This window comes from Anoplophora glabripennis, unplaced genomic scaffold (assembly GCF_000390285.2).
Source record: "Anoplophora glabripennis isolate ALB-LARVAE unplaced genomic scaffold, Agla_2.0 scaffold311, whole genome shotgun sequence".
NCBI classification, from domain to species: Eukaryota; Metazoa; Arthropoda; class Insecta; order Coleoptera; family Cerambycidae; genus Anoplophora; species Anoplophora glabripennis.
In genome coordinates, this window is record NW_019417102.1 from 591,162 (window position 1) to 618,846 (window position 27,685).

A 27,685-nucleotide genomic window follows, 5' to 3' on the forward strand; every position below is an offset into this window, starting at 1 on the left:
TCTTAATCTGAAATATAATTTCTTTTTAAATCAATATCGCGCGATTAGTATCCTAGGTCACCTGACTTAGGGCTAATCGCTATTCAAATATCATCTTCTATTTAAATTATATGGATCATCTTTTAATTTGGCATCATTTATTATTCGCTTCCGCTTTTGCAGTTCATATTGGAACAGCTACAATATGCACAGAAAGTCGGCTTTGGCTAAATCTATTGTACATATACTATTATACAATCTATGCTCCGCTCACGATTAGAGAGAGAGAGCGAGTACATAAACTATCACAATTTCTCTCTACAGCGTTGACACTAACACACGGTGCTTCCTCCATGTAGTATATGCTCTAATAGGGGCCGTAGTAGATCGTCGAGGCTTCAGGATTGACATAGGGGTTAGAAACATAATTTGCCTTAGAGCATATACTACATGAAGGAATCAGCGCGTGTTCAAAAGTGTAGACGCTATAGAGAGAAAGGGCGATAGTTTGGGTACTTGTTCTCTCTGTAATCGTTGAGGAAGAGTGGGGACATCCCGCCCCTCGTCCGAGCATTAGCCAATCACGTGCCTGCGTGAGAGAAAAAGATAGTACCCAAATTATCTCTTCCTCTTTGCCACATGTCTCACGTTGTAAGCTTGCTTCTTCCATGTAGTACATGCTTTAAGTAATTTGCGTTTCACTTGAGCTATGTATACAATATGTATTAGGCTGATTTAAAAAAAAAACTATTTTTTTCAAAATCCCCTCTGAAATAGATTCAGGGAGGCGAGAAGAGATGCTTGTAAAAATCGGAACTCTTAATATTAATATTTAGAGGTCGCGCGTTGCGATTTTCTATTTTCCATTTAAATAACATGGGAAAAATTATTTTTTAATTTCAGAATTTTATATTTTAAAAACCAATAGACGGATTTAAATGACCAGAACGTATTCTTGTAGGGAATTGAACAAAAAATGTCCCTTGCCATTTTTTGATAAAACGACTCGTACAAAGTTATTCAAATTCAAAATAAAGGACCCCGCACAAACCTTATGGGAAACTCCGTCCGGTCAATTTTAATGAAATTTTGGGAATAGATTGTTTTTGTTATGAGCAACAAAAGTCTTCATGGGCCCAAAGTTCGCTAATGGACAGTTTCCGAGATATTCGATTTTAAAAGTTGATAATGTGAATGCGTGTCAAGCACGTGTTTAAATGCTTATTAGTCGCGTAAAAGCTCCATGAAGCTTAAAAACTGTATAATACGTCGTCTAGATAGTGCGTATCCATTCGCGTGCGTATACTTTTCATAAACAAATAAACGAAAAGGCTCGGACTAATGCTATAGTAATACTTCTATATTCACGTGCAATCTGGTCANGCTTCCTCCATGTAGTATATGCTCTAATAGGGGCCGTAGTAGATCGTCGAGGCTTCAGGATTGCCATAGGGGTTAGAAACATAATTTGCCTTAGAGCATATACTACATGAAGGAATCAGCGCGTGTTCAAAAGTGTAGACGCTATAGAGAGAAAGGGCGATAGTTTGGGTAATTGTTCTCTCTCTAATCGTTGAGGAAGAGTAGGGACATACCGCCCCTCGTCCGAGCATTAGCCAATCACGTGCCTGCGTGAGAGAAAAAGATAGTACCCAAATTATCTCTTTCTCTTTGTCACTCGTCTTACGTTGTAAGCATGCTTCTTCCATTTAGTACATGCTTTAAGTAATTTGCGTTTCACTTGAGCTATGTATACAATATGTATCAGGCTGATCAAAGAAAAATCGACTATTTTTTTTTCAAAATACCCTCTGAAATAGATTCAGGGAGGCGAGAAGAGATGCCTGTAAAAATCGGAACTCTTAATATTAATATTTAGAGGTCGCGCGTTGCAATTTTCTATTTTCCATTTAAATAACAAGAGAAAAATTATTTTTTAATTTCAGAATTTTATATCTTAAAAACCAATAGACGGATTTAAATGACCGAAACGTATTCTTGTAGGGAATTGAACAAAAATTGTCAGTTACCATTTTTTGATAAACCTACTCGTACAAAGTTATTCAAATTCAAAATTAAATTTATGTTATAATTACACTTTTTTCTCCAGTTTCAGGTAAAATGATTAAAGTTATCATGAAATATTATAAAAAAAAGGCATTTCAAAGTCAAAATTGATAAGTTTATCAAGTCTTTCAAATTAATATGACTTGAAAACCCATTTCTGGGAAGAATAAATTAAAATCCTTTTTATTGTATTAAATAGTATTTGGTTTTTTTTTAAATTATTTATTTACTAATGATAAATGACTTTCCGGTTGTGATAGTTTAAAATTTTCCGCACCGTATGAGTATAACAAATATATTTTTTTAATATCTGCTAATGATGATCTGCAGTCCCTCTTAACTTGTTTTACTTTGCCGTTGCTATTTACTATAGGTATGAAATATTTTGTTGTAGCTTGCATTAGATTTGTAAAGTGATGATTGAAAGAAAAATTGGAAAAACGTACAATCGTTTTTGTCCACAAATTCTTTCATCGTTTTGCAAAATTTACGCATTTCAAACATTTTCATTGATAACACAGGGAAACAAAATTTGACGAAAGATCACACCCAAAAACCAGACCCCATTTACCCAAAGGTTTTTGGTGCGTAGAATTCAAATCGGGAGTCAGAATTGCTCCTATACGTCACGTTTCCGAGATCTTCTAACCTAAAACTGCAAAAAAAAACAGGTTTTTTTTGCTTATCTCAAAGCGAAATTTTTTTTCTAAAAGCGAATCATACCCTCTAAAACTACCACTCTTACCTTTCAAAACGCTTTTTTAGATTTGAAAAAAATTTTTTGTTCGCGAATCATTTAATAAAGTTAGGTACTTTAGCGTTTTCATAACAGTGGTACTAAAATTGAAAAAAGTTCTTCAGAAAGCGGAAGTGATATATTTACATGTTTTTTGGGTCGCCCAATCCGAATCTGACCTCCAAATTATTCTAACGCTTTACGATTCTGAGATTTCCTAACCTAAAACTGCAAAATCAACAATTTTAGGCTGAACTATCGGTAGTAACCTCTATAACTGTAACACGGGGCCATTTAACATAGAAGCACGTAACCTGCAAACACTACACCCATAACAGGTTAACCTAAGGGCACAATAACCACTACCTACCTACGACAGGTTAACCTAAGTACACAATAACCTGCAAGCGCTAAACCCCAGACAGGTTAACCCAAGTGTACAATGACCTGCGAGTGCTACACCCCAGACAAGTTAACCCCCAGACATGTTAACCCAAGTGCACAATAGCCTGCAAACGCTAAACCCCAGACAGGTTAACCCAAGTGCACAATAACCTGCAAGTGCTACTTACACTCCAGACAGGTTAACCCAAGTGCACAATAACTTGCAAACACTAAACCCCAGACAGGTTTACCCAAGTGCACAATAACCTGCAAACGCTAAACCCCAGACAAATTAACCCAAGTGCATAATAACCTGCTAGTGCTACACTCCAGGCAGGTTAACCCAAGTGCACAATAACCTGCAAACTCTAAACCCCAGACAGGTTAACCTAAATGCACAATAACCTGCGAATGCTAAACACACGATAGGTAAACCTAAGTGCCATCAAACATTAATGAAAGATATTAAAAACATACCGTTCTTAGCAGGAGCTCAAGGTGTACGAAATTTCAGCTCGATCTCAGATTTGCTTCACCAGGTTAGAATTTTGAAATATCGCAAGTTACTGTGAGTACTTCTTCGACGGTCTTTTTCAGGATAGTTAGCAAGTGACTGAGTCACTCCATCGGCGGTTTTTTCCAGCAGCGAGTATCTCTACGACAATCTTTTTCAGGATAGTTGGCAAGTCACTCCATCAGCAGCATTCTTCAGCAACGAGTACCTCTCCAACGCTAAAATACCTAACTTCATTCAATATCTCCGCGAATAAAAAAGATTTTTCAAATCTGATAAAAGCGTTTTGAAGAGTAAGAGTGGTAGTTTTAGAGGGCATGATTCGTTTTTAGAAAAAAAAAATCGCTCTGTGATATAAGCTCAAATATAGAAAAAAAACGTGCCTTTACACTTTTAGGTTAGGATATCTCGGAAACGTGACAGATAGGAGCAATTCTGACGCCGGATTCGGATTCGCGCCATTATTCCATGGCTAGAAATTGGCCTCAATGATTTGGGATCGAGGGGGATTACCCCTCTTTATCCTGCCTCGTCTCGTGTAGGCCTGGACAGCCTTCGTAGGTGGGCCCCATCCGTCGTCTACCCCGACCGCAAATGCGGCTGGTGTAGGCGCTTTGTGGAACCTCCTTTTGTCCTGGCTGGGCCCCGCCGGCTAGGGCCCAGGATTCGGATTCTGCATACCAAAAACCTTCGGGCAAGTGAGGTCTGGTTTTTGGGTGTGAAAATTGTTGCCCTGTGTAATTAATCGACATCAAATTGTATTATGCTAAAAACTTTTCCACTGCCCTAATTACATTTAAGGGCATAATTGAAATTGATACAACCGAGTATACCCATAATTCTTGAAAATATTCTCCTAACGATTTCCTTTTGATATACCTAGTGAACATTTCTTATTCTCTTGGAATAAGTGAATTTCGTCTTCACTATCTGTACACATGTTTATACATTAGGTGGCTAGTCACTTCAATGTGACGGCAGGGTCAGGCATATTTCTTGTTGTCTTGTTAAGCCTCTATCCGGATCTGAAGTCTCGACTCTTCACTATGGCCGTACTCTTATATGTACAATGCAATGAAATAAGGCTTTGCATCCAGGCTGCAATATTATTTTAAAATTTTTGCAAAATTATTTTCCAAGAAACAAAAATATTCTGTTCTTTATTTCATATTTCCATTCTTGCTGTTGACAGAGGTACCAAATTAACTATTTTAATTAGATATTTGGGCTTATTCTATACCGAATTATTAAACGAATCTCGTATTCGTGTAAATAGTTGGAACTGGTGGGAAGCATTTGCTATTTTTATAGGCTGACTCTTGATTACAGGATTACAGGGAGAAAATACATGCACATGCAGGCTGAAATAAAAAAAAATAAAAATGAATACTTAATGCAAACCATTAATAAAATGTTATTTCGTTCTTTTATTGATAAGAGGTAAAGAATATCGTGTTATGTTATTTACAGGGTGTATTTAAATGATGGAACACAAATGCTACTATAGGTATAATCTTGAGGTAAATTTTGAAATAGGTTCACAATACCTTAACACAACGTTGGTTCATTTTCAAGTTACATTTTGCTTAATTTGACATTAATGAAAATATTTTTGTCTGTTACTAAACCAATGAATCAATTACCTTCTTTGGCATGAGATATAATAGTATAACTCTCTATTGGCACATACAATTTCAGCTCAATACGTAGCTCCAGCAACGGGTTGTTTTTATATTATTATTAATTTATTAGTTATTTCAAAATAAAAAAAATTAATTCGTTCATTGATTTCACAAATACAAACATATTTCCTTTAATTTCACCATTCTGTAATTCGCAAATAAAGCGACTTTGAACCAAAGTATATTTAGCCCAATTATTATATTTAGACATCAAGATTGTAGTAACATTTGTGCTATTTTATTAAAATACACCCTGTATTTAGTTATTCATTATGGGTGAAAACTTGCAGAATCATTTCCTCTATTAACTTCATGTTGATAATTCACTCTCCTGGTTTTTATATTTTAAGAAAGTTGCATGCAAATAATAAAGTATATAGTTGGTACAATAAAATGGATCATAACTTCAATAAAGTCATAATTATTTTCAGGGAAATGCTCGAATACCTACATCGGTTTCTATTCTTAATTGTGTTGCCTATTTTCTTTACAGTTTTACGCATACAAGATGACCTATGACGTGTCGACGGCTTTTTTAATAGAAAGTGATCATATTTGTACTATTTTCAAAGAACTTTTCAAAATAAACCTACATCTACCTGTCCACGTTTTCTCTTGAAATTGTTCTAATTGTGTGTAAAAATTATGAAACTTAACTGAATTGATCACTTGCCATATATAATCTGTAAGGTATTTATTGAAAAACTTTGGAACTAAAATAGATATGTTTTCGAATTCAGTTATCAAAAATTATTTAAAAAAAATCTCAATTGCCCATATACAGGGTGATTCACAAATGGTGACCAAAACGAAAACCTCGTATTCTTTGGTGAATTTTAAGGGGAGTCTTTCCTATAAAGTTTTATCTAGAACGCTTCGTTAAAAAGATACAGGGTGTTAAGCCTCCTCTTAAAATTCACCAAAGAATACGAGTTTTCATTTTTGGTCAACATTTGTGAAGCATCCTGTAGATGTATTTATTTTTAAACACTATCAGTGTTTGTGTTTACACAATTCTAAAAAATGTAAATTTCTTTAATCCTCTTTAAGATAACATTTCTAAAATATTATAAAAATATCCAATTTTCATACACTTTTAGGTATATACATAAGTTAACCTGTAGTAAATGAAATCAAAAAAGTGGGCAAAATAAGCGTTAAAATAAAAAATGTAAATTTCTTTAGTCCTCTCTAAGATAAAATTTTTAAAATATTATAAAAATATCCAATGTTCATACACTTTTAGGTATATGCATAAGTTAACCTGTAGTAAATGAAATCAAAAAAGTGGGCAAAATAAGCGTTAAAATAAAAAATGTAAATTTCTTTCATCCTCTCTAAGATAAAATTTTTAAAATATTATAAAAATATCCAATGTTCATACACTTTTAGGTATATGCATAAGTTAGCCTGTAGTAAATATGTAATATGAAATCAAAAAAGTGGACAAAATAAGCGTTTCAAAAAAATTGTCAGACTCTATTTAATATGTTGTGTTAAGTATAGTTACTTTATGAGCACACTATATAGAGGGTGATTCAGTCATAATGTCATTAATTCAAAGAGAAGATAGGGAAAAATGAGTAGAACACGAATACACGATTAAAAATATTTTAAAATGCATATATGTGATGAACAAAATATTTTCACATCATTATTTAAGCCTCTTTTCGGACCGCTCCTAACCGCTGACTCATAAAGGTTTAACCAAAATAAATCTTGACCTGCCGTATATGCGGTTATTAACCCAGCTTTTACTGCCTTTTTAGTAGGGAACTGAATAAGATATTTTTTACATGTTAAATATTAAGGAGTATTATTTATTTGTTAATAAAAACAAATGTACAATTTAGTATTTTCAATATTTTTAACGTTTCCACTACGTTTTATAATTGAATATTATTTTTTAATATTATGTTCAGTTTGTAGTACGTATACCATATTGCGTTATATTATTTTTCAGAGTTGTGCAATACCTACTTATTTAAAATGATAGTACGGCTAAAAAACACTCACTCATTCATCCATAAAGTCTTAATAAAGTTGCACTTTGATTTTGAAAGCAATTCCGAAACTGGACGAGACGATAAGACTGGGAAATCAGCTGTTTCGCTACAACGTCCGATCACCGTGTACTCCGCCGGCGCGGCGCAGCGCGACGAATTCCCTATTACGAAGTGGAGCACCGAGTTAACGGAAGTTAAGGGGTAATTTGTTTATTGTTTAAAAGGTCGAGAAAAAATTGTCTGTCTTTATTAGGCCTTCTGAATACATGGTTAAAATTAATGACATTATAACTGAATCACCCTGTATATTTTATAATTGAAATTCGTCTGATGTTTGCAACAGGTACCTGTCAAATCGTCTGCCCTCAATGCAACATTAACATCATAAATATTTTTCTTAAATGATGAGTTGGTAATGAAGAATTTTTATTTAAGAGTATAGATTTGGTAATACTTGTTTTTTATTGCTTCCCATAAGAGAAGTTTTTCCACACAAGAGAGCTTGTCTTGGAATTATTACATATGTTCTAATCATTCCAATGAGAGTAAATTTTAATTAATTACTAATTAATGTGAACATTTTCATAAAAAAATTTGTAAAAAAATATATGCCCTGAATTTTTATTTTTTTACATGATAAATAGCATGTTGAAGAAAATATATAAAATAATCAAAGCTTGTAGATTACAACATTTGGTGTGGCTGTATAAAGGCCGTCTTACGATGACGGCCCATTAGAATATTTCAGATACTATTTCGATTTCAATTTTGAATATTTATGCTTTGGGGTTTTCGGGGGTGCTCTCTTTAAATAAAATAATTCCATTGTTGTGGCACTTCCGGTTATACCAGAAGTTGCTATCTACTACTTATTTTAAATTTTGTATGTTTGGAATCTACGCGTAATTTTAGGAGGACTTTTATCAAGCTTTCCTATGTCTGTCTCTAATGGTCTTCGAAATATTTCAATTCTATCAAAAAAAGTTACTTTTCGATAGAATAATTCAAAATTGACTATTTTTTACATCGTGCAAGCCGAAGTATTGATATTTGGGAGGGAGATAGGAGGATGCCTATCATTTATTACAGTTAATTTAAAAACTTTAATTTTACAGGTTTATGAAAATTTATTGCTGAATTTGGTTAACTTCGAACCGCAACACCCTATATATTTATTCAAAATCTGTTGTAGAATTTTATTCTCTGTCTACCCATATTGCACTTCCCTATACTGCCCTACTTCGGAAGAAGACCGTATGTGCACATATGACAGTTTAGAGAAAATTAGAAGATATTATGCATACTTCATTTGGCTGTAATTCATTTACTAATTAAGGTAATAACTTGATTTTTTCGGTAACGGCAAATGAAAAACAAATATTTTTTATTTATTTCAAGAATGTTAGAAAACTTTGCAATTTCAATAAAAACAGCGTCACATATGTTGTTTTGTCTTAATAAATTTAAGATTTTCCTTTCAACAGAAATTAATAGAAAAACCAGAACATGTACATCGTATACATGATATTTTGGATGTTTTTACTGGATATTTTACAATTTTTAATATATGGTGTTGCAAATAATGTTTAATTGTTGTTTAATTTAAAACAACGCATGTGAACACATACGAATTTAATTTGTTAAAAACATTGCATTTCAACGCTTGCTAGAGAAGAAGGCCGTATGTAGTCATGCGGCGTTTATATACCACGTAGCTCTTAATGAAATACATGCACATAAGGCCGCATCAGACACATACGGTGTTTTTTTCTGGTATAGCGACGAAGAAAATAAGAGTCACAATATTAGAAATTTCAAATGTAAAAATTTTTAAATTTAAAGAAACAAAAACAATATTTTTGATATTTATAGATGGGTATAATGCGATGTAGATTTCGAAAATGTAATTATCTCAATTTGTCACAAAACTGCACATATGGTCTTTTTTCGAAGTTTCGAACCTCTTATAAATGTTCTGTTATTGAAAGTTTTTGCGATAAGTAATTAAAATAATCCAATTTCTTGCGAGGATAGCTGTGAAATTGCTAGCAAACTTAAAAACAACAATCAATATGACATAATAAGTCATAATTTGCTGTTAGTCTCCACCTTAGCAAAGCGCATCCCAGGCTGCATAGCCGCACTGCCCTACCCAACCATACCACACATAAACATGACACCACCCCCGGGGTTTACACAGACGAGCCGGCGAAGCAAGAAGAGCGCCAGAAGAAAGGGCCCTAGCCGGCGGGGCCCAGCCAGGACAAAAGGAGGTCCCACAAAGCGCCTACACCGGCCGCATTTGCGGTCGGGGTAGACGACGGATGGGGCCCACCTACGAAGGCTGTCCAGGCCTACACGAGATGAGGCAGGATAAAGAGGGGTAATCCCCCTCGATCCCAAATCATTGAGGCCAATTTCTAGCCATGGAATAATGGCGCGCGTTGTTAGTCTAACCACAGACAAAATAGCTATCGCCACAGACCGCTACTGGAATAGGCCGGCAGTTTTAAATTTCCGAATTGCCGGTAGAGTACACCACCAGCAGAATTTTAGGAAGAATCAAATGCAGCGGCCCGCATACCTACCCGTATCCTAGCAACATATAAACAAGACTTTGGTAATGTTGCCAGGCGTACTTACGGATTTCTTTTGTACACTTTCTTATCGATATCTGTTTTTTGCGTTACTGTATTTACTTAAATGTATGATGTAGGTATTGATAAAAATGTTTTAAAGAATCAACGAATATCTATGTAGTTTCATATGATATTCTGCAGCGGTGTTACAATTAAGTTATTTAATCATAATTTCGTTAATTAGCTACCTACTATTTTCATTTTTTGGTATTGAAATACTGCATAAAATATATTTCCAAACAAACAAAATTCGTAATAATATTTTAAACAGCTTGTAATATAATTTTTTAAATATTTGATGATCACGATAAATTTATTTAATATACAAGGTGGGTTATTAGTACGTCGCGGAATGTAGGTACAGGTTTTTTTTTGTATTTTGACATCCACTTACAGGTTTAATAATTAAAAATAGAAAGAAACTTTAAATACAAATGTACGACTTTTCCTTTATTTCATTTGACATCAAAATTTGCTGGCATAAAATATATATGTTTAAAATAAAAAAAAATCATTAAAAAAATTAAAATTCATCTTTATAAAAATAACAAACAACGATTTTTATAACCTTTACAACAACATAAGAAGAATACCTAAAAACGAAATAACATTAATATACCTACAATTTTTACAAATCAACAGTGATTGTGATGATACAGTTGAAAATATGTTTTAATTTACTATTAATTGCTTCAAAAACAAATTCAAAATTATCAAGCATTTCATCCTGTATTTTTCTTTCAATACTTGATCGGGGCTGTTTTCTGGCCACCTAAGGTTTCTAATAATATTTTTTAGTGTTCGTTGACGGGATTCTTCCTCCAAAGTAAATTTGACAATATTCCTGAAGAACTTTTGCACATTATTGTTATTTGAATAATACAGTTAATTATGTTTCATTTTTCGTCATCAGAATAACCCATTGTAATTTTTTTAATTTTTTTAATTAAAATGGGTTATTCTAATAATGATAAATCCCATGTATTTTTAAAAGAAGGTTCGTTTCTGTCGTTTTTGTCTGATTGTGTGCGAGAGAGATAGAGTTATAATGTGTGATAGAGATAAAGTGACTCTGTCCTCATAGAGATAGAGTGACTATGTCCTCATAGAGAGCTTATCTCTCTCTCTCTGCCGTCTTCAGAAGTCTCCCCAGCAATTTCAGGATACCTAGGGAGGGAGCGTGGGGTAGATCGCGTGGCCTTTTTAGCCTTCGTTATCGATCTATGATATCACACAGCATAAGAAAAAAAACGCTTTTTGCTCGTAACTCGGAAATGGCTGGAAATATAAACAAATTTCCCCTTGGTTCTGAGTAGAGCACTCGATGGGTGACGCAGAGCGGGGTGTCACAATATATGAAAGAAAAAAAAAACAGTATTTGCTTAGACTCTAAAATCAAAAAATCTCCCATGGTGAACAAATAAATCTCCCATGGTGAACCAGTGAAAAATGTCAAAACCCGCATGTCAAGAAAAATAATAATCGGGAGCAATGGTGTGTGACGTCATAGGATAAAAAAGTGTTTATAACTCGGTGCGTTGAATCGAAAAAATAATTGAAAAATGTCAACCCCTCCCTGCCGGGTTCTGTATGTTCCTTCTGCGTTGAATGCAAAAGGTCCGAAGTCCGTATGTCGAAAATAAATTTTTGAAACAAGAGGTATATCGTGTTATAGTAAAAAGGCCGTATAACTCGGAAACGGTGCGTTAAATCGAAAGAATAATTGAAAAATTCTTCCCACACCCCTGGTTCTGTGTGTCAGTTCTGCGTTGAATGGAAAAGGTCCGAAGTCAGTATGTGGAAAATAGATTTCGGAAAGAGGTGTGTGAGGTGATACAATAAAAAAGGTCTTATAATTCGGAAACGGTGCGTTGAATTGAAAAATAATTAAAATAGTCTCCCCACTACTCTGGTTCTGCGTTGAATGGAAACGGTCCGAAGTCAATATGTCGAAAAACAAAAAAGTTAGTCAAAAATTGCAACAGCAGTAGCGAACGCATTATCTTATCTCTGTATTGATTGATGATTTGTTGTTTCCAGCAATTTTACATTGTGTTAATTTTTTTGCACACCTTGTGTCACAAATATGAGCACTACCAATGGCATCCATGATATGCAATACTTGTGTCAATAATTATTTTACCTGTCTAAAGAAATCAACAATAAGAGGCAGTACCCATCTAAGGATACACAATCTGTATAATGCAATTTTTTTAAACATAGGCTTTGATATCGTACCATATTGAAAGTCGACGCACAAATCTAAAAACATTAATTTCGAGTTTTTGAATTTTCCCATTCCAAGGTGATATAAAATAAATAATTAATTAGGTAAATTCATAGTTTTAATTCTAACTTGATTTATTTTATTTAACATTTAAGGCAAATGTGATTTCCAAACACAAGATAAGTTCCTTATCTCTTTAATTACATAATTGAAAGCATTAAATTTATTTAGCAGTTATTATTTGGCAACAAAGCCGCCGCTCGAACTGCCGCCTATTACCAAGTAGAAGAGTTACCACGCTAAATTTTATAGCTGGAAGCCGGCTAAGGAGACCCTGCTTCCATTTCGGGTTGCCAATTTCCAGCATTTAAGTAGCAGTCTGTAGCGATACACTATATTGTCTGTGGTCTAACAGTGGTAGTTAAACATAGATTTGTAAATAATGGGGAAAAACTGTATTCAAAAAAAATATTTAAAATTTCTTATTTATTCATGGGTAGTGTAATGGGATTATAAATAGAACACTAATAAGTAGAAAGACATTAAGAAATGTTAAGAAATCAATTACAATATGGTCGAATCAGTTCAGAAAGGATTTTACCGAAGCCAATAACAGCAAATGATGACTTATGACTAAGACTGTCAGAGAAAACCGCAATTCAATGGCGTGCAACCGAGACACGCGTGAGCCGCTGCTTCAGAAAACATTTCACGTTCACGTCACTTTAGCATACTGCTACCTATGTCATAGTGCGAATGTTGCGTAATTAATTCCTATCCATTGGTATTTATGGTGGTGTATTGTAGACAATTTAATTTGTTGCTTTTTAATAAATAGTGCGTACGCCTATGTTCCGCGGTTCAGTTCTGACAGCCCTAATTATGACATATTGATTGTTTTATTTTTAACTTTGCTAACAATTTCACAGCCACCCTCGCAAGAAATTGGCTTATTTTAATTATCACAAAAACCGTCAATAACAGAAATTAACAGACAGGTATAGGGAAGTGTTATATGGATAGATAGAGGGTAAAATTCTACAACAGTTTTTGATTAAATATACGGGATGTTCCATTTAGAAAAAACAAGTTTTAGCGGTTCAAAGTTAAGCAAATTCGAGAATAAATTTTCACCACCGTGTTTTTAAAATACTGTAACAAAGGATAGGCATCCCCAATCTCTCTTTCAAATATCAATACTTCAGCTTGCCAATGTAAAAAATAGGCATCTTTGATTTAGGCTTAGCAACTTTTTTTTGAAAGAATTTAAATATCTTGAAGACAATGGTCTTCAGTCAGATAAATATAAGGAAGCTTGATAAAAGTCCCCCTAAAATTACGCGTGGAATCGAAATATGCAAAAATATACAGGGTGTTCCATTTAATATAGGGAAGCAGATGGCAACTTCCAGTATAACTGGAAGAGGTACAACAATAACATTGTTTTATTTAAAGAGAGCACCCCCCAAAACCCCAGGGCCCAAATTTTCAAAATTCAAATCGAAGTAGTCTCCAAAATATTCTCATTGGCTGTTACCGTAAGACAGTCTCTATATTGTTGTGGGTTTTAATATCAACAATTTTTAAGGATATTACATCTTTTTAAGGGCTTTCTCGGTGATGATTGATGTTAATATTTTAATGTAAAATGTAATTAGAACAATTATTATTTATAACATGTTGCCACTAACAAAGGAATAATTAATTCCATAAATACTTTTCTATTTTTAAATTATATATTTATCAAAATCATTATCGCCTTCTTGCACAAATAAAAATCTTATCACTTTTCTACCCAAGGGCACCGAATCCAGTTGGATGAAGAACATGATTTTCATAACATCGCAAATGACAAATGTAAAAATTGTTCTCTTCTTCTTTAATAACCAACTCAAATTAAATAAATCAAAATTTTGTTATTTTTACTCTCTATTAGTCTTTAATCCAACTTTTTTATTTGCTTTTGAAAATTTTAGCTGACAGAAAATTGATCTCGTATAATAGAAGTAGAAAACTAAACCATAATTTCAATTAATTTTAAAACATCAAAAGGAGGTAGTAGGTTATCCAATCAAATCTGTTTAAAAATTTGAGATATTTTATTTTCATAGAAAAAATGTCAATATAATGTCAAAAAATTAAACTTATCTTAATTATTATATAAAAACAGTCGGTATCATTTCATTGTATGATGTTAACCAATGCTGTTTACTTTTTATAAAATACTTCAGTTGGATTACTTTTTGCTTGTGTTAAAACTAAATTTACTCCAATAATTTAAAGCGGACATATTCAAATCGCGGACCATTAAGCTTTTATATGTGGCCTCATTTTGATTAATATATGAAGAATATAAATTTAGTAATAATTAAACTTCTAATTTATATATAAAATTGAAATTAGTTTCAATGACAAAATACATACTATTTTTTATGTAAACGCATGGATATAAATGTATCTTGTATAGATCTGGAATTTTATTTTTTACATTTTTGTGATAGTGTAACATAGTACGAAAAAAAATTGGATATTGCTGCTCTAAAGTATCAAGAAGTCACAAATAAAATAATTCATTAAAAGTTGACATTAATTGGCTTTAAGAGACTACGAGGACTGTGAATAATAACTTATACTATATCACATCGGACACTTCTGTAACTATACTCATGTCAAAGCTTTACTTTTTATTATGTCATTTTGCTGAAATGTTAACAACAGATTTTTTTCTCAGCTCCGAAGATGTCGTATTACGAGCCAACAAAACATCATTTACGGGAAGTTTCACTTTTCCCATTTAAGAAAAAAGCTGAGTCATCGAGTACTGTTGGAAACTTATGATGAACATACTCCATCAATAAAAACGTGTGAGTATTGATTTCGACGTTTTAGAAGTGGTGATTTCGATACAATTGACAAAGAACGCCCTGGTCAACCAAAAAAGTTCGAAGATGAAGAATTGGAAGCATTAATCGACCAAGACAATTGTCAAACGCAAGATGAAATTGCTGAATTGTTGAATTTTGATAGCATAACATTTTCCAAGCGTTTAAATGCATGCGTTATGATTCAAAGCAAGGAATTGGGTGCCATAGGAATTGAAGCTGAGATGTTAAATAGCGATTTTTGACTTGTGAGCAATTGCTTCAACAGCAAAGAAAAAGGGTTTTTTGCACCATATCGTTACTGGTGATGAAAAATGGATATGCTACGATAATCCTACCAAAGAAACTCGTGTGGTTTGTATGGGCATGCATCAACATCGACAGCAAGGCCTAATATTCATGGTTCGAAGCTCTTGCTCTGTATTTGGTGGGATCAGCTTGGTATTGTGTACTATGAGCTGCTTCAACCGAATTTAAACCATCACTGATGAACGCTACCAAACACAATTGATGCATTTGAGCCCTGAATTGAAGGAAAGACGGCCGCAATTCAAGCAAAGGCACAATAAAGTAATTTTTCAACATGACAACGCTTGACCTCATGCTACTCATGAAGTCAAAAAAATACTTTGAAATGCGGAAATGAGGTGTTTTACCCCACCCGCTATATTCATTGCTCCATCGAATTAATACTTGTTCCGATCCATGAAGCATGGCCTGAATAAGCAGCGCTTCCAATGTTACAAAGTTACGACAAATTGGATTGATTGGTGGATAGCATCAAAAGAAAAGTTGTTCTTTTGATGCAAAATCCATATGTTGCCAGAAAGATACGAAAAAATAAAGGCTAGCGATGAACAATGGTTTGAAAAATAATACTGTACATAATTTTTCACAATAAAGCCTTGAATTTATAAAAAGATCCCTCAAAATAAATTCACAGTCCTAGTATTCGATGCTATGTTTTTAACTACAAATGCATTTTTCATATGAACTTTAAAACTACAGAACTTCTAAGAGTCTTCCCGAAGTCAGTTGAAGATGTAAAAAAATTCCTGGCAATAAAATTTAATGAGTTTCATAGGCATCCCTAAAAAAGTTTTCTGCTAAAGGTAAAAAATTATAATAATTTGTATATAATGTGTAGAAAATTTCTATTATATGTTCATGTGACCAACATATTTTAATTATTTATGTCCTCAAACAATTTTATTATATTGATGGTAAATTTCGTTTTGTTCCATTTCAAAAGGTCTCCAAAATACCATGTTGTAATAATATTAGTAAACAAAATATCCCTCTTATTTCTTCCTTTTGCAATTGTAATATGAATGATTAATAGAATGGTGCCTATAATAAATTAAAATTATCTGAATCGCACCAAATTCTGCATTGCTGTACTGCACTGCCAGACGACTTGTCGACAACTGAAATTTATGACACAGTCGACCAGAGCAGCTGTGGGTGAACGATGTTTGCCCGCATGCGCATCCTTCAACTGGGTGTTTACATTTCTACCACCTGCACGTTTAGTTTGACCAGACCTGTATATGGGTATGGCTAAATAAATATGGCAACAAGTTTTTCAAATATTTCAATGTCGAGTTGCTGCGTAGCGACCGAGCCTGATACATACTGTCAAGTTCTTGGTTCTTCAACTGACAGCAGAAAGACTATACTATTTTACATCTTACAGTAGGGAAACAAAAATGAATACTTAAAATTTTAAAGCCTTTCTTTTATATTACTGTTTACTAATTTTTTATTACTTTCACTTTTTTAGGAATTAAGACCACAAAAAATAAAGCTTTCAAAGATATTATTCTAAGCACCTGAATTGTCACCTACTAATAAATTTATTTATCGATTAAAACTGCATCTGTGCCAAAAATATTAGTCTAAGTGAATGACAGACATAAATTTAATCGACTAATAAATTTATTTGACATTTGGAAAATCCCTGGCCCCAATTTGAAAAAATTATATGGAAAAAATTTTAAAAAGGAGCAATTGCAGTTATATGATTTAATACTTCTCTGTCAATAAAAAAAAATTCAAAAGCAAAAAGAAAAATTGGTCTTAAATATATGCAAAATATGTCATTCGTTAATAATCAACACTAGGTATAAAAATATAATCCAAAATATAAACCATTTGCAATAACAATTCACCCGTGGAAATTATTATTTTTTTTGCAAAATTATTACTAACCACAACCCAATCATGCAGAACAGAAGATCTCATGTAAAATATTCAATTTTGTAACTTAACCTCAATAATTCCTTAGCAACAGTTATTGTGTCCACAGATGGAGTTTATTTTATTTTATTGAAAAATGTCTCTTGTTAAAAAATCCCGTTTGTGTTCTGATGTACCACAATACAGTTTGAAACAAGCTAATAGATTATCCCCTGCTACAAAATAATTATAAATATTACTTAAAATTTACATAATGAATCAATTCTCTCCAATATTTAATACCTATGTAATATTAGGATGCAGCGGCGATTAGTACGACGGGCTTTGTGGCGCCACCCCCCTTAGAAATTTTTATAGTAAAAAAATTTAATTTAAAATTTAGTTTATAATGCTAGGTATCTTATGAAACGGATTAAAAAGAAAATGTTAAATTTGTATTGAGCAGTCAATTTAACTTGATGTGCAAAATTAATTTCAAAAACATTGAATACGTGGGCTCCTTAGCTTGCCCTAAATCTGGAAAGTGTTTACAACTGTGGTTATGGTTTCCGTTGAGCAGCAGTGAAATACAGCGTGGAAGTAGTGCATATTTGCCATGCTGTTTGGGCTATTTACTATTGCATTTTCCACCGTTCCTGATATTGAAGTCAATAGCGGCCACTGTTAGGATGCTCTCAAACTGTCTTTACAATAAATATGAATAGCTGAAATTTGACATCTTAGAGAATCAGCCCTTGATAAAAAAAAATTTTTGTAACATATGATTCTGAAAATTTAAGTAGGTCTTAAAGGAAGAAGAGGAGGAAGAAAATTATAAAAATATTTTAATAGAAAAAGTTAAAAGTTAGTTAAAATATATAGTACTCGTATATACATACTAAATTCGCAATTTCTTCAGCCTCTGTAGATAAAGTACTCTATCTGTGTAAGAAGTTAGAAAAAGTTTTTTAAAAACATCAAAGTACGCTCTCTTCAAAATTGGTGTATGCACATAAAATGTTAAAACTGAATAACCTTCAGTATCTTATATGGAAATTAAAAAATGTTTTCTTTTTAAGTAGTGCCTTTTTGAGTCAAATATAAAAATATATAGGTATATTTCAAGTTGTTTATAATTAAAATATAAGTGTATGTCGTAAATTTGATAGCAATCTGTTCTGCCTTTACAATTTAATGATTTATCAAATATAAAATATGTCAGAGTAGCCAATTTTCTTCAAATTTTATATATGAAACAAAAGTTTAATTGTGAATTCTTCTGAAAATTTTTCGACATCTTACAAAAATGGCACTTTCAGAAAAAAATATTTTTTTGCTTCTAACAACACTTCATTTTTCACTTTTCAGAAATAAAAATGACTTAAATTATACAGGATCATATAAGATGGTTTGGATAGTTTGTGTTAAAATCTGTAGTCACCCTTTACATATTAAATATTGGAAAAGAATTGTGTATTTATGTGTTTCTTAAGTGATATGTTTTTTTTTTGAAAATTCAATCACAAGATTTTAATTAAAAGGAATGTTTTTTCCATAAAATGGAAAATAAAAGTTTGAACTCTTTTCAGCATTGTCAAAGATTTAAAAAAATAATTATTATTTGTGTTTGATAACTGACATAGTGCATAACTAAGTGTAAGAATATTATCATATTTTCAATCATTTCTTAGTTCGTGACACCCCGTATATGTTGGTTCTCTTTTTTGTACATTTTTGTATGTTTAAATAACACAAAACCAAAATTTTTTAGGAATAATTTTTTTCCATATATTAAAAATAAAGTTTTCCCTCTTTTCTAATTCAATCTGTGGACATACTGTGCAAAACAATACATATTTATAATATCAGATATGAAACCATTTTCACTTTAAAAATGCAAAAATTACTCCATTGTTTATTTAAAAATTGTTTGATTTCTAGTCAATATACTTTAATTATTTATATGAAAAAGTCTGATATTGTTTTAAAATAGAACTGTCATCTAACACATATTAAATAGTTATATTATGTTAACACTGAAAGATTGTAAATTGTAAAAAAGTTTTAAAATGGTAACACTTAGCTCTCAAAAGGCAACATATACAAACTTAATGCAAATTCAGTTTTATTACTTTCTATCAGCGCATGAAACAAACACAAGCATACAGAAACAAAACGATCCTTCTAGGTAACTACTGGTTTGCCTTAAACAAAACGAGAGGTAATAAAGAAGCATTGTCCCACTGAAGTATTTTACAATGATTCAGTAGAAAAACAAAGTTATGATTAAAAGAGATGAAGATAAGCTAGATTAATGTCGAGGCCCATCCCGAGTCTGTGTTATGGATCCTAATTTGATATACCTAGCTGTGGTTTGAGATGGAGTTACTAGTTGGTTTCCGGAAGTCGTTGTATTAGCCAGGCGCTGGATTTCTGATGACGCTTGTGACCCATCGCCTTTTAATACTCCCACTGGCTTCCAGGAATTAATATAATTCACTGCAAGAGAATATAATTTATTTGTATATTTAAAATTGCAAAATACAATTGTGTTCCATTAGGAACCAATATAATATAGAGAAATGTACTTCAAGAAGATTTTAAAATCCGATAACAATGAAAATAACACAAGCATCTGGCAATCGCCTACTTTAATTATTTTAAAAGAAATCTTATATTTTTTAATAGATGTTTGAATTCTATTTACTTTTTTAATGTAAAACTGGGAATTTGTCCATTTCGGCCATTTTTAATATTAATATCTTATCAGCCAGCAAAGATACTTATCTTGAATAACTATGAAGCTTAATTACATTTTCTGTATAGCTATTTAGACACTGAGTTTACCAGCAATTTCCATAAAACAGTTAGTTAAAAAGGTCTTCAAAAATTACTAATATTACTTTGAAAGTACACTGAAAATTGGTTATAACGACATCGCTTTGTACGACACCGTTTACAACGACATTTCGGATTTAGCGACGCGTTTTTATATACATTTACCATAGACTCTATCAGTTATAACGACCAATAGTGATATATGGCCTTAAAACTAATGCACCGCTCTTCCGCCCGCCCTGCCGACATCCACGCTTTTGACACCAGTTAGTAGGTTTGGGACAAATTACGACTTATCTACGCATACAGTTATAACGAGCGTTCAAATAAAAACGTGGTCGAAGTTGGCTCTGACACATTGGACATAGGGAGTAGCTTATAGCGACCAACTTAACCTCATTTCTCAACGAGCTGTATAGCAGCTGTCAGTTTCAATAACGTTAATGACTATATAACTTTATTTTAAAGAATAATCGTGATAACAATAACAAACAATTAAAGGAGCTGCGGAAAGTGTCCCCCTCCTTGTTATAACAATAAATTAAAGCAGCTGCTGAAAGTGTCCCCCTCCTTGTTCCAAGCACTTTTCACACCTGTTCCTCAAAGAATTAAAGACATTTTCTAAGATGCTCGGGGTATTGTTAATTTCACGAATCTTGTCTATAAGTCGAGCCTGCAGATGGTTTAAATCAGGAATAGGCAGTTCAAAAATAGTGTTTTTAAGGTAAGGCCACAAAAAGAAATCACACGGCGTAATATCACATGACCTCGGTGGAAATTCATGTTCAGCATTGAGACTTATTAGTCGATTTTGGAAAACTTCCCTCAACATATTCATCGTCTCGCCTGCCGTATGTGCCCTTGCGCCATCTTGTTGAAAGTAAAAGTTTGTAATTTCGTTTTCTTCCAGCTGGTTAACAAAAGGAGCGATAATTTCTTCTCTATACCTTTGCGCAGTAAGAGTACCATTAAAAAAAATAGGTCCATAAATCCTCCTTCGATTGAGAGCACACCAAACTCCAATTTTTTGAGCGTGTAGAGGGCCCTCGACAAAAAAGTTATCTGGTTTTTCAGAAGACCACATTCTCATATTCTGTGAGTTTACGTAACCACTTAAATGAAACCAGGCTTCATCAGAAAAAAAGGTGATATTATGAAGTTCACCGTAGTTGTTTAAAAACCATTCACAAAATACAGCCCGTCGCGGAAAATCAACTTCATGAAGTTCTTGCTGACAAGTTAAACGATAGGAGAACCAACTTGACCACGTTTTTATTTGAACGCTCGTTATTATATGAATTAATTACCGCTTTCTATCTTCTCTTCTACGATGTCGAAGAGAAAAGTGTTTAATAAAGAAGAAATATAGAAATATATAAATATAGATATAGAAAAAACGTAGAAACTAATACAAGCAAGCAAAAGAATGTGGCGTGTCACACTACGATTTCAACAATTTGGAGGAATAGAAATAAAGTAAAGTCTCTATTCGTAAACAATTCATTGAAAATAAATCGCGCGAGATCTTTTCAACACAAAGCAATACATGTACATACTTAAAGACTTGTATTGTAAATTTTTCATTTTTTCGATAAAAATTTTAAATAAACTATAAATGTAATTGCTTATTATGTCTATCGGTTATAACAACCATAAACAAACGGTCCCTTGAAGGTCGTTATAACCGATTTTCACTGTAATTGTAACTCGATTTTTTCAATTAAAACAGAATATTAGTGAACAATACGTTTTTCCCTATCTCTTAAGTTATTTAAGCTTTATATGTTCAAAAATTTAACTTGATTGCAGGAAAGAATGTGTAATAAACAAATTAAGTTGTTCTATGTTTTATAATATTAGAATCTCACTACATATTACATTCTATTCAAAGGTAGATTACAAAATTATCAGATTTCTGGAAAACAAAATAGAAAAAGCTTACAGTTGGCTACATTATGACTAAGCATCGACATATAATTTTTTTCTTTCATAATGTATAATTGACCAATGCCGATACTTTAAGGCCGATACCGATGTACATGTATCGGTCTATTGACCAAAAACTGGCAGTTACATTACATATACAAGGTGCGTTCCAAAGTAAATGGGACTTTTCAAAATTCATTTCATAACATTTAGACGAATAGAAGCGCAGTTATTGCGTCTGAAGTGACAATATGTTTGTGTCATGGGTACAAAAATGAGCATCGACCAAAGAGTTAATTAAGTTTTGTAAGTCGTCAGTGCCACGAAAAACAACTACTCCGAGGGCTATTTGCCCCTACCGGCATTGAATTACATTCGCGACACCCAGTACAACAGCTAGGATCGCTCATCAGCTGGTCCCACCAGGCACAGACCGGTTTCGGACTTATTAGTCCTCATCAGTGTGTCATAGGTAGGACAACCGATGATCGATCCAGCAGTTAAAAGTCGTAAACTCCCTACCTGGCAAATTTTAGCAGGTCGCTTCCACCGTAGTAGCCATTTGAATGGCATAGTGGAAGTCAGCGCGATAGATGGAGCCTTTGTGCTTCGCGTACTAATTAAGTTTTGTTTTAAATTTGATAAAACTTAATGAACCAAGTTTATGGTAATGATTGTTTATCCCGTGGCAGAGTTCACGAGTTGTTTACATGGATTAATATTATTTATTGGATTTAGATTGATTTTAGTATTCATAATATATATCTGGATTGGAAATCAGTACACCCCGGGACACCCCCAAAATAAGGGTTGAAAAACTAAAATATTTATATCTGAAGTTATGATATTATCTACTTGCTTTTTTTCATGAATCATTCTATATGGCTAAGAGCATTTGTGGGAAAATCCTCGAGCTATTTCCACCTTGAAACACCCTCCAAATAGGGGTAGAAAAACTAAAATATTTATATCTCAGGTTGTAACGAAATTATCCACCTGTTTTTCGATAATTCTGTACAGCTAAGGGCATGTGTAGAAATATCCCCGAGTCATTTCCAAACCGAAACACCCCTAAAATAGGGATTGAAAAACTAAAACTTTATATTTCAATTACGTGATTATGTAAGAGGTAGTTATTTGATTTGGGTTATTGACCTTGAAAGTTAACAAACTAGTAAAACTGCCTAGCAACGCTTGCATACTTGCTGGTTCGAACTGAAAACATACGATATATGGAATTTTCCATTCTTACCGATTCTAGGGTAAAGTTCTAAGTAAAATTCTAAAGTTGAGTATCATGTTCCAATTTTGCAATTACCATCAGCTAACCTCCTCTGAACCCTACAACTTTTGTACAACTTATATCTCGAGAAACTCAACCCTTCAAATTACCCTGTATATATCCCCTATTTTGGAGGTGTATCAGGGTGGAAATGATTTGAATAATTTCCCACTCATGCTCTTAGCCGTACAGAATGATTTACAAAAAAAAAAGGTGGATAATCTCATAACCTGAGAAATAAATATTTTAGTTTTTCTACCCCTATTTGGAGAGTCCTCCGGGGTGGAAATGGCTCGAGGATTTTTCAAACACATGCTCTTAGCCGTACAGAATGATTTGTGAAAAAAAACAAGTGAATAATCTCATAACAACCTGAGAGATAAATGTTTTAATTTTTCTACCCCTATTTTAGGGATAATTTGAGGATTTCTACACATATGCTCTTAGCAGTATAGAATGATTAATGAAAAAAAAAACACGTATGGATAATCTAGTAATAACCTGATTTTATATCAGATTTTCGTTTTTAAACCCTTATTTTGGGGGTGGAGTTGTACTAATTTCCATTCCAGATACATATTATGAATACTCAAATTGATCCAAACAGGATAAATAATACAAGAATGGATAATAATAATTTCCAAAAGTGCTCATTTCCATTTTCAGGTTCATGGGAATATTCCATTTTTTGAGACTTTGCGTCCTTGATATCTTGAAAACTGTTAATTTCTGGACTTTGCGCCTATGAACACTTTTGATCAGGAGGGTGTCAATTACAACATATCAAAAATTCGGACGAATCGACCTGGAAGTCAAACCCATAGGTTTGTGCGGAGTCCTTTCATGTGTGGAGTCAACATAAACGTGGAAAATAACATGATTACTAACAACATTTATATAATTTAAACAAAAAATAATAATAATTTTCTTTTCCTCTCTTTTCCATTTAAAGGATTAATTTTTATTTAATTTAATTTTTTATTATTTTTTTATTAAAATTAGATTAAATTTAAACAAAACAAATTTTTTTTGTTTAAATTACTATGAAATTGACCAAAGTGGGATTAATTCAAGAGAAACCGTTAAAGATAACGATTTGAAACAAGAGTACCTTTTTAACGTAAAACAGTTCGGGAAAACGGAATTTGCTGTCCAATTTGTTAAAAAGTCAAAGATGAAAAATTACACACGCAAAGTACCAAGGGCCCCCCCGTACCCATCCAATGGACCTTGTGGAAATAAATGGATTAGTCCATCAAATTGCTCATCAAAATTTAGCTGTGTATACCAAATTTCATTCATTTATCACAACGCGATTGAGAGATATTGCAAAAAAAGATTTCCATTCCTCCCTCTTCAATGGGTCCCTGTGCCCTTAGGAAGCATTTCCGGACCCATGTTCATATGAACTTTTTTACTTAGTTTTGATCATAGAATCGGCCTGTTCAGGGTTGGCAGCTAATTATGAGACACCCTGTATATTCTATAATAAAACTTGGAAAAATAATATTTTTCATTCATTTGCAAACACAGAATGAAATAATGTCATAAAATTTTATTTTTCAAAAGGGAAAAAATTCAAGACTCAAAATATTTATAAACTTGAACTATATTTAATATCATAGGTAACTTTTTAATATCGACGTCAAACTAAATACGTGGACAATGAAAGACCACGAATTCCAGTTTGGGATAATTCATCTATATCCAAAATCACTTAATTTGACTGCCAGATGATCTAAAAATTCCTGAAAATTTAAAGTTCCAAGATGTTGATAAAGTACCACAATCAAATGCGATTTTGGGGCCAAATGCCTATTACCAACCTAATGCAAAAAATTAAAGGGTTAAAAGAATTTCCGAAATGTTTCCGTGATTTTTGACAGACTGCATTTAGGTGAAAAATGGTCATATCGGGAATTAAAAAAAAGCATTTTGAAGCTCTAAGATTTTAGTTTCTAGATCTTTCGGTCGAAATTTTTTAAGAGCGACGGACATTATGCAATTCTAAGAAATAGCACGACAAAAACATTTTGCAATTTTTTGTTTGTTTCCATGGATTTGGAAAAATTTTTTCCAGCTAAACCATTGCATAGACCAGATAGCCTGTTTCTTCAGCTTCAATTTCCTTTTTTTAAAATTTCGATACGACCATTTTTCATCGAAATATCAGACTTTTAATGGAAAAGGATCTTCAATCATCGATATCTCGGCAAAAATGGTCGTACAGAGAACTGAAGTTTTGAAAACTGGAATAAATTTCCTATAGCATGCTGGTGCAACTTTTCTGAAAAAAATTTTTTTTCAACTTTAACATGAATTTTCAAAACTGGAAAAAATGGGTAATTTATGGTTTTTTAGAAAATTGACGGCTAAATTAGAAATATTCACGAAATGACTAATGTTAAGCATGACTTTTACAGTTCGATATACTCAGAAGAACCCTGTGAAGTTTCATCTCGATCTAGCGAACAATTTCTTGTGTTTAGAACAGTCAAACTTTTGAAAAAAATTAAAGGGTCACGTTTTTTGAGCTTAAACACTTCATAAGAAAATAGGAATTTTTACATTTTTCTACAGAAAATTAAATATTGTAATTTTGAAAGCATGATAATGTTTTACTTCCAATAAATATGTGTACTATGTTTATTCAAATTTAAGGAATTAGGCCTAAACTTGTTTATGAAGAACAAAAATATTTAGTTCATATTTATATTGTTTGTAAAGTATAACCAGCATTCTTTATTGAAGAGCATGAGTATATCCAAGCAAATCTGGCAATATAAAATTTTCAACAGAAACATTACATCTGGTATTAAAACTATTTTAGATATTGTTTAAAAAATTTCAGATAAGAGAACAACTCACTTTTAAACATTCTGACACAGCCATCATCGCCACTAGAAGCCAAAATAGTCCCAGTTATATTCCAACAAACCCTCCAAACTAAAGTATTATGATCATCGAACTGCGCAACTGTTTGAACATCTAATTTTGTAATGCCACTTTGTAAGCTCTGATCATCCCTGAAAAAATGAGAAATGTAGAACCAACATAACTTTTGTCAATAAAACAAAACATAACTTACTCCTCTGGTGTCAAATTAATAATTCTAACATCCTTAGTAGCTACAGCTAAAATGTGAAAGCTCCTTCCCAAATTTGGAGCAAACGAAATATCATGTACAGCATCCATGACTGAATTAATTGTTTCTAATTTCGTCCAACGCCTACTGTTTTCGCTATATTCATATATAAATACTTTTCCGCCATTGCCAGGGCTCGGATCATCGCTGCCTACTGCCAACATCTGTGGATGCAGCCTATAAGCAAACATAACATTCCATTGCACATTATTAAAAAATTACTGCAGTAAGTTTAAAATATAAGCAAATCACTGAAAAAATTAGGAGCAAAACACATGCAGCAGTTTTTGTTATTTTGTCAGCCATTTCGCATAAGTTTTATGCCATGTTGTTAAGTATGTACAAAATAGTCAAGTTGACATGGTACATAAGGGAAAAAACAGATGATTTGTCAAGAGAAATGTCTGGTGACTGGGTTTTTGTACTTTCAATTTAAAACTAATTTAATATCCCTACTTTGATAGACTAGGGTTCCACGATAAACAGCTACATGGCAATTTGCACTGAACCTCATGTTGTAGAGTCCATTGACTAAGATTCATTACATCAGGTGCTTCATAAATTCGAATAATGCCTTCTGCTGAACAAGTGGCTAACTGTAAACCTTGGGTTTTTGGACCAAATTTAACATCTGTAACTGATGTTCTGGAATCTACCAGGTTTGTCCTGCGAACCCAGTGCCTTGTACCTCTTTCTCCTGGACCTGGAGTTTCTCCAACTACAAAAAGACGAAGATTAATCTGAAACTAACTAGAAATAGTGAAATATTTTACCTATTTCTTCCCACACAGCCGCCGTTCTATCGAAAGAACAGGTAGCTAGAACTTGACCAAACTCTGGATGTGCCCACGTCACCTTCCACACTGAACCGCTATGTGCTTTCCAACTATAGCTTAAAGTCCATTTGCCTTCACTGCTTTGATCCCACACCTCCAATAAAAGATTTCTTAATATTTGTATATTCCTTCGGTATAATTTTTTACCTTAACAAAATGATCACTTGAACAAGTAGCCATTCTGTGGCCATAAAAATCATATGCCACATCATGGATTAAATCTTTGTGCTCTACATTAATTTCTTGTGCTTCAAACATGTCTTATACATACGGCGGGAATTACCTTGACAAAAGTAAGTAAATTTAGTTAAGAATTTAAGTTAAATTTACTTAACCACAAAATATATAAAACAAACATAGACCA

At 32.8% G+C, this 27,685-nt stretch overlaps 1 protein-coding gene across 1 annotated transcript; it reads right to left on the reverse strand.

The window, feature by feature from the left end:
* Window positions 1-4,823: 4,823 nt before the first annotated feature.
* LOC108908103 (nucleoporin SEH1) lies at window positions 4,824-27,685 on the reverse strand. Its single transcript, XM_018712025.1, has 7 exons — window positions 27,469-27,685; window positions 27,259-27,415; window positions 26,942-27,203; window positions 26,429-26,662; window positions 26,209-26,366; window positions 19,658-19,793; window positions 4,824-5,041 (listed from the first exon to the last, which is right to left on the reverse strand). The coding sequence occupies exons 1-7, from the start codon at window positions 27,577-27,579 to the stop codon at window positions 4,915-4,917; spliced, it is 1,185 nt and encodes a 394-aa protein (XP_018567541.1). The 5' UTR covers window positions 27,580-27,685; the 3' UTR covers window positions 4,824-4,914.

What these genes read in the sequence shown, in the direction of transcription:
- LOC108908103 (XM_018712025.1), bottom strand. Translation starts at nt 27,579, where the DNA reads ATGTTTGAAGCACAAGAAATTAATGTAGAGCACAAAGATTTAATCCAT. An exon ending in GGCTGTGTGGGAAGAAATAG is followed by an intron (nt 27,204 to 27,258) that starts GTAAAATATTTC and finishes GTCTTTTTGTAG; the next exon opens with TTGGAGAAACTCCAGGTCCA. An exon ending in CCATCTCAAACCACAGCTAG is followed by an intron (nt 5,042 to 19,657) that starts GTATATCAAATT and finishes TTTTTATTTCAG; the next exon opens with CCTGCATGTGCATGTATTTT.